This window comes from Palaemon carinicauda, chromosome 1, assembly GCF_036898095.1.
Source record: "Palaemon carinicauda isolate YSFRI2023 chromosome 1, ASM3689809v2, whole genome shotgun sequence".
Classification (NCBI taxonomy): domain Eukaryota; kingdom Metazoa; phylum Arthropoda; class Malacostraca; order Decapoda; family Palaemonidae; genus Palaemon; species Palaemon carinicauda.
The window spans coordinates 208,068,204-208,076,899 of NC_090725.1; the positions used below are offsets into that span (position 1 = coordinate 208,068,204).

The 8,696-nt window shown below is 37.6% G+C and overlaps 1 protein-coding gene across 1 annotated transcript in view; it reads left to right on the top strand.

Moving 5' to 3' along the window:
* The window catches only part of LOC137638003 (lysosomal proton-coupled steroid conjugate and bile acid symporter SLC46A3-like), a 22,221-nt gene extending 13,790 nt beyond the window's left edge, over nt 1-8,431 (top strand). Inside the window, exon 2 of the mRNA XM_068370098.1 lies at nt 8,144-8,431. Within this exon, the coding sequence (XP_068226199.1) occupies nt 8,144-8,431 (288 nt within the window). The remainder of the gene's footprint in view (nt 1-8,143) is intronic.
* Nucleotides 8,432-8,696: the final 265 nt, after the last annotated feature.

The window sequence follows — 8,696 nt, forward strand, 5'->3', positions numbered from 1 at the left end:
TAAGTTAAATACATTCTTAGTGAATCTGAAAATACTTGAAAATAATCATTAATAAATAATGAATAAGAATATAATTGCTCTGCATCTTGCCATTTTGGCAATATTATATTTTGTAATGGTGGAGAGAACCGGAAAAGTACAGACGGGAAGAGAATAAAAAAGGTAAGGAGGATGGAGAGAAGGGAAGCAATGCAGCTGTTTGTCCTCGTATTTAACTGAATTGCCGCGGAAAAATAAAAAAAATTGCAAGAATAGTGAATCAGTGAGTGTAACTTATTGTGTAGCTGTAGATTTTGTGAGAATTATATAAATTTGAGTTATCAGACAAAATAAATTATAGCCACACTGAACTCTCAAGAAGACCAAAATTCACTCTTGCCCGTCAACATGTTTTCTTTCGATAGGTTTATCGAAACTTCCGCTAAGCTGACAAGACCTGTAATATAGCCCAGATGATAGCCATGGGTTATTTGCCCAAACAGCTGTTGGCAAAATTAAGTAATAATATATATATATATATATATATATATATATATATATATATATATATATATATATATATATATATATATATATATATATATATATATATATATATATATATATATATATGTATACATTAATAATCAATCATCTTTGACGCAAATGGCCTCGGTTAGATTTCACCAGTCCTCTATGTACATATATATATATATATATATATATATATATATATATATATATATATATATATATGTGTGTGTGTGTGTGTGTGTGTGCGTGTGTGTGTGTCCTAAGACACGTATGTAACATATGTGAAAATATGTGTTTTACACGGTGAAATTAATGACCTTTTTAAGAGTACTATGTCTGTCATAAATTGTTACGCGCGAACAATGAGCTCGGTTATAGGTGCAGTGCATTAAGTCTGATAGGTGACGTGTTGTAAGCCTAATTTCCATCATAGTGGAAATTTCCATGATATCTAACAATTCAGCATATTGACAGAGCAACATTGCATTTACTTTCTCAGAGGAGTAAGCAGTAATACTCGAACGATCACAAGAACAAGAAGGTACTCGTCTGAAAAGTATTTGGCTGTGTAAAGTGTATTCACGAACCTTTTTATAATAAAGTGAAAAAACCCATGTTCCGATGTCTCATTATCCGACGACATGAGCAACGAACGCAGGATTTAGAAAATAGGTTAGATAACCTAGCCGAGTTGATAAACAGATAATTAGTTGAACGAGAAGAGGAGCAGCGCGCACCCACAGCATATCTGACGTACATAAAATAAGTTCAAACACACATGAGGGAATGCACATATGTATAGCAGAGTGAAGATACTCAAAACGTTGTAGTTCAAAAATGCCAGAACTCCATACAAGTATCAGGCCTTTTAACGATCAACGGCCTATTGTAGGGTTTCAATCGATTGAAGTGTTTTTGAGACTTTGAAGTAGCCACATATGGTTAGTCAGAAAGATAAAAAGTAAATCAAGTAATTAGTTTGCAGAAAAAAGTTCCAGTAATGGAGGTAATTTGTTGGCCATAAGACAGTTCAAAAAGTTATACTGAAAAAAAAGATGTTTAATTGAGAAATGCGCCTTACCCGATGCCAGAAAAGGCGATAATAAAAAAAATTAACAACCAAAAATTCGAGAGGGGGAGTCAGTTCTCAGTTTTGCAACTCCTATTTTTCGAGATTGTGATTTGTTTACTACACGGAGTGCCAATCTTCCAGAAGGTGCTAAAAAATGAATTGCCCATAAACATATTTGCAGATTAGTAAACCTGTATTTATGTGGATATTTGTTTGATGACAATCACTCATTAGCAGATGTAGCGATGGCCATACAAAATATTTTTGGCAATTTGCCAGAAGAAAAAATGATGGAGAGTAACTGCCCCGATTCCTTAGAGGTGGTAGCCATGAAAACATATGCAATGAGGGGCAGCCACCATCCCCTAAACCGGGAGAGGGGAGAACAAAGTCAGCAAGTGAGAAGAATCTTCACATACTGGCAGTGTGGGGGAGAGGGGTACCAACGAGTGGAGTGCCCCACCTAAGGATAACCCCGCTGTTACACTTGTCAGGCCTACGGTCATCTATCTCAAGAGTGCCCAGCAAAAAACGCCGAGGGTGGGCGGGTTGTGGCAAACGTACACCAACCCCCGCCCAACATCCAAGGAAAAGAAAGCAGAGGAAAGGGCTGATGAGGGAGATCGATGACAACCACCCCCCTCCACATGACAGCAGAGGGAGCAGCTGAGGAAGTAGTGAGAATGACTATGATGAAGCAGGCACTGGGACCTCCCTCGGTACCCCAGACCCCACCCCCGCAGCACTAGGGACAGGAGCAGAGGATATTGATATTGCAAGCAAGGTCGTTGGCCCATGCCGCACATATCCTAATGGGCGGCTCGGAATATCAGCAGTCAGCATTGACTTACCAGATAATTCCAATCGAGCACAGATCGACACAGGAGCCAGCGTTTAGCTTCTTGAACAAAAATCTCCTCAAAGCCACCACAGTCAGCCGCATCCATTATCTTCGACGCACCAGGAGGAAATAAACTACAGGCATACAACGATCCTCAACTTTAAGGTGGGATCTGTGAAGTTTACACATGATTTTTTTTTTTTTGCCAACCTTAGGAATTCCAGGAATCGAGGCTATACTTGGTCTGGATTTTATAATGAGTAATCAAATATACATTTGCGAGGAAAAAGACAGAAGAACAGTAAAAGCAGGAGGGTGTATTTTGCCGATAGAAAGTCATGAGAGAGTAAGTGCTTGTGTGGAAGGGAGAGACAAGTATGTGAGGTAACAGCTGTACCTGAAAGAGGAAAAGTAGTGCCTCCCCAGACACTTACGGGCATATCAGTGACACCATGTCAGCATCTCCCAGAGGGAGCCAAGGTCGTAGTTAAACCCCTTGACAAATGGGCAAACATAGTCTTAGAGGGCTTGTCAGAAATAAAAGAGCACAGAGCGGATATTATAAATAGTTAATTTGTCAAATAAAAGAGTTGTGTTAGGAAGGGATTCTGTGTGTGAATTGGAGTTATGTGAAATTAATAATAATCGAATCTTTGGAGCCACAACTCAAGCCCGCACAAACGAAGGCACTCAGAACTTGATTATGCAAGTGCAAAAACTATGTCCCCCAGATTATCAACATGTAGTTAATAACATTATTAATAATTATTACGATTAATTGCAATTGGAAACGAGCCACCCAGAAGGATTGATTGATTTCCCTTTAGCATTGAAACTGGGCAGGCGGAGCCGATCAGGTCAAGGCCTTATAAGGTACCCATTCATTTCCATCGAGAGATAGAAAGGGAAATTAGTAAATTAAGGGAACAAGGGATTATCGATAAGAGCGAATTGCTGGGACTGCGGTGATTACCGAAGGGCAAGTGGCTACGTGATTAAAGTTCAGCCTTGAGCAAAGGCTGTGTTATAGAATGTGTAGAGGTGAATACCTTATACTTAGAATTATAAGAGAAGGGCGGGAGGCTGAATGATTTTCTCGGGAAAACGGCTTATAGGAAGTTGAATGCACTCATTAAGGATATTGCATTCCCATTGCCCTCGATCAAAGAACTACTCGTGAAGGTACGGGATAGTAAATATTTTACAAATAATGATTTCAAATCTGGATACTATCACATACCCATTCAGGAAGACAGTAAATGTAAAACAGCAATTATAGACAACGATCAACTATTTAATTTTCTTCCTTTTGGTGTTAAAAATGGTCCATGTCATTTTTCTGGAAGGATAATGGTGGTGTTGTCCCCCTTAAATGGTCATAATGTTCTTGCTTATTTAGGCATAATTACAGGGAAAACGGCAGAGGAACATTATAATAACATTCCTAAAGTTTTAGAAGCATTGTGCCATAATGATATGAAAATAAATTTGTCAAAGTGCAATTTTTTCTGTAAACAAGTTGAATTTTTAGGTCATATAATAACCCCAAGAGGTATCCAACCCTGCCCAAGTAAAGTAGAATCTATTAGATATTTCTCCAGGCCACGTACCGCTAAGGAAGTAGCTGGGTTCATTGAGCTTGCTGGGTATTACCATGAATTCATATGAGGTTTTAGAGAGATAGCGAGACCATTTGATACTTTAAAGAAACAAAAAGTAATAAATTGGAGAGTGGAAGAAGAAAGGGCCTTTAACCATTTGAAAACTGCCTTAACTAGCAATGAGTTATTCGTATATCCTAGATTTGATCGCCCGTTTATAGTGACAACAGATGCAAATAGTGTAGCTATTGGTGCGTATAATTTTTCAATGAGATGATAAAGTTGCAGAGCAACTCATTTGTTTGGCTTACAGGGCATTAAAAGGGACAGAAAAGAATACAGTACATTCGTTTGAGAGGCATTGGCTATTCTTTGGGTTCTAGAGAAGCATCGGTTCTTTTTATTATGTCAGCCGATTGAGTTGCAAAATGTTCATGACAAAGGAGTCTTGGCGTTTGCCGATGTCCTCTCTAGAGATGCAGCAATTGCAGTAACAACTTGGGCACAAAAGAGGAACAAAGAACGAACCCAAAATATTGAAGGTCCCCATCAAAATAGGAAATGGGATGTGAATTCACGCGAGGAGCAATCAGAAAATGAGATCCACGAGCAACCGAGAGAGGGTTAGTGGATATGCTTGAGAGAGAGAGAGAGAGAGAGAGAGAGAGAGAGAGAGAGACAGGAATGTGTGTGGGTGGCTGAGGACATGACCAGGGGTGTCCGGAATGAGTGCCCTGATGATGCAGGAGTGATTGACTTAGGAGGTTGGGACATAAAAGAAGTCTGAGAGGGACAGAAAAAAAGAGGAATGGATGTAAAGAGTGCGAGTAGTGATTAAAGGGGAATCAGAGTTATCCATCATTTCTGAAGGTGCCTAGTGAGATTTTTTTTTTATAGGGAGTGATATCTTATATTGTGCTTACGAGAAGATGGGGGTGGGGGGGATTTTGTGCATGGGGAGTTCTCCCTCTCTCTTTAATTAATCGAGCCATCTACATTGTACATGCAAGTCCGTATGCAGGGCATTAAGGGATTGTTGGAACATTAAGGAGAGCACGTGGATAATTCTTTTGGTTAGGAATGAAAAAATCTGTGGAAAATTATATAAAATGTTGTCATGCTTGTAACTGTTTCAAAGAACATAAAAACACTCTACCGGAAGCCAGAAAGTGGCCTGTGATTCCTATTAAATTTTATAGGGTGCATTTGGATGTGGTAGGACCATTACCTACTGGTATAACAGAACATATGTATATATGTGTATTTGTGGATGCATTTACTCGATACACTCATACTTACGCAATGTTAGATAAATCATTAAATTCATTAGTCCAGGTGCTTTGCTCTTTTAGTACTAGGTTTGATTGCCGAAAATCTTAATACGTGATAAAGTCTTAAGTTTATAAATGAGGTGGTGAAAACGGTCACGGACTTGATGAAAATTGAACACTTTTCAGTGACCGCATATAGGACTTCAGATAATGGCTTAGTGGAATCACACAATACGGAAGTAGTGTGAAATTCACGTTTCTTAGTAGCTGATGACCCCTTTTATTGGCACGCCATGCTTCCTACAGCTGAGCTAGCTTTGAACATTGCATATAACGCTTCGCTCAGGGACACACTTTTCTTTTTAGTGTATGGACAGGATCCCTTGTTATCATATACGGTCCTGATTAATTCGCAACAGTTGCCAAATTATTCAACTGAGCAATACCATGTTTATTTACTAAATCTCTTAAGGAGAGTAATGAACACCACTGAAAGGTTTTTGAAAAGAGCTAATAAAAAAAACAGCTCAGAGTATAATGGTCCGTTTAAAACCACACTTGTAAAAGTATTTGTGGGCGACTGTCTATTTGAAACGATTACAACCTAGAAAACAAACTAGAGCCAGCCTATTTGGGTTCGTACGGAGTTAAATATAACACAGTAGGGATACAAAGCATTATTAATGGCGCAGTGTTTGAACATCATCAGCCACACATACATGTGGTTCCGGAGGAGGTAGTTTTCAGTGTCAATCAGAGCATACCTCCTTACCCCTATATACGTGACATTCCTCGATTTGATGAGTAAGAAGTTTTTTTTTTCTTTTTTCTGTTGATGTTGTTTGAACAGACCTCATTTCTTCTTTTGATGTGTTCTAAATAAACTTGATGATAACAATGTGTTCTTATGTGGGTGCTTAATGTAGAAGTAAAGTATGATAATTTTGCTGAGTGTAGCAATTCGTATGACATACTGCTGAGTGAACCTGAAAACATACAGAGAGAAGTTAAATAGGTCAGGTGTGATCCGTCAGGTAGATACTGTTTTATTGATGTATTTATATGATTCCTGGCTGCTGGGACTTTGGCGGTTCCCAAAGGGCAAGTGGCTACAGGTATAAATAGTTCAGCCTCGAGGAAAGGCAATGTTAGAGAATGTGTAAAGGTGAATGCCTTATCATCATCATCATCTCCTCCAACGCTATCAACACAAAGGCCTCAATTAGATTTCGCCAGTCGTCTCTATCTTGAGCTTTGAATTCAATATTTTTCCATTATCATCATCTCTTACTTCGTGCTTCATAGTCCTTAGCCGTGTAGGCCTGGTCCTTCCAATATTCTATTGCTTTGTGGAGCCCAGCTCATCGTTTGGTGAACTAATCTCTCTTGGGGAGTGTGAATACCTTATACATAGAATTATAAGAGAAGAGCGGAAAACTGAATTATTTTCTAAGGAAAACGGCTAGTGGCCACCGATTAAGTGTTACAAATTTAGTGTAGTAGTGATTTTAAAAATGGTGGAACGGTGATGGTGAGTTGTGTTGCAAAATTGTGCCGTAGACCCGAACAAGTAAAACCGAGCGATGAAGGAATATCTATTCCTACCAGTATCCCGCCTGAAAGGCCTGTATAACCCGCAACAGAGAGAGGTTATTGATGAGGTTGTGTAATGATAATATAGATATATTTTTTTTTTAGTTTGAGCATTCTGTATTATAGTTGCGGAGGTCATAAGAAGAAATGAGTTAAATTATTTTCTTTACATTGTGTACATTTTTACATGCAATATTTCATTTTTTATTTTTTTGTGGAAGATGTCTATTTTTTGGGGTGATTTCTATGTATATATTTTATGTTGTATTTCTGTCTCGTACATGCCATGCCCTATTCTGGGTCGGAGTATCCTCCATATATCATAAACTAGAGAGGGTGAGTGCTCATCTCCTCCCGAAATGAGGAGCATGGGGGGGGGGGGAGTAGTGTCCTAGTCCTTGTATGAAAAATATGTAGAAGTATGTGTTTTATACAGTGAGATTAATTACCTTTATTAAGAGTACTATGACTGCTATAATTTGTTGTGCGTGAACACTGAACTCTGTTATATGTGACGTATATTAAGTCTGGTAAGTGACGTGTTGTAAACCTAATGGTGAGAGTATATTTCCATATCAGTGGAGATTTCCATGTAATCTAACAATTCAGCATATTGACAGAGCAACATTACATTTACTTGCTCAGAGGGGTAAGCAGTACCACTCGAGCAATTACAAGAACAAGAAGGTACTCATCTGATGAGTATCGGGCTGTGTAAAGTGTATTCACAAACCTTTTTATAACAAAGTTGAAAAAACTCGTGTTTCAATGTCTCATAATCCGTCGACATGGGATATAATATATATATATATATATATATATATCTATATATATATATATATATATATATATATATATATATATATATATATATATATATATATATATATATATATATATATATATATATATATATATATATGAAAATAAAATCATCTTATTCTCAATTTCAAATGATTTAAGAAAAGAAATTATTTAATGAAGAATATGTTTGTAACATTGCAATTCTAAAGAAGTGTATTCACCTAGTAATCTGCACTTGCAAGCAATAAGTAAACAAAAAAAATACTTTACTCAATCACGGAAGCACCTCTAACAACAGCATTCGAAAATTTTTCAGAATCATTTTTAAATAAACTGCTGAGGATGTCTCTCGAATCTTTCTTCCTTTTGGTATCAATATATCTGTACTTTTTCATAATTCTAATTATAGATTTATTTTTCGTTGAATAACTGTTTGATTTCCTTTCAGATATGTGATGAAAATGAGACTGGCAGAGTGTTCGCTATGATGGCCGTTCTAGAAGTGTTCTGGCCTATTGCAGACAGCGCCATCTTCACAAGTGTCTACGGTGCCACGATCGAAAATTATCCTTCCTTCGAACACCTTGTTGGGGCAGCCTTTGCTCTTTTGGCAATCATAGGCTTTTTAGGCCTAAGGTTGTCTCTGAACAATGATGAAATACAGACGCTGAAGAAGAGGATTGACGCCGAGCAAGGACGATACCAAACCAAGATTTCAGCGGCAGAACGGAGCTAAAAGAGATTAATATAGAGTTGCCTTTTTATACGAGGTTGGCATAGGCCTTTAATTTTATAGTAATAGGTAAGGACACTAAGACTTGGTAATCAGTTCTGTATACACTCCAAGTACAGCAATTTATCCGACTGTAGGCTATTTTACTTTAAAAAATAATAATAATAGATAGGCCTACAATTTTTTATTGAAGCGAACCTCCATTGTCTTCAATGGTTGGATAAATGTCTTTAACTAAAGGAAATTAGGTAACTACTGCACCATATCA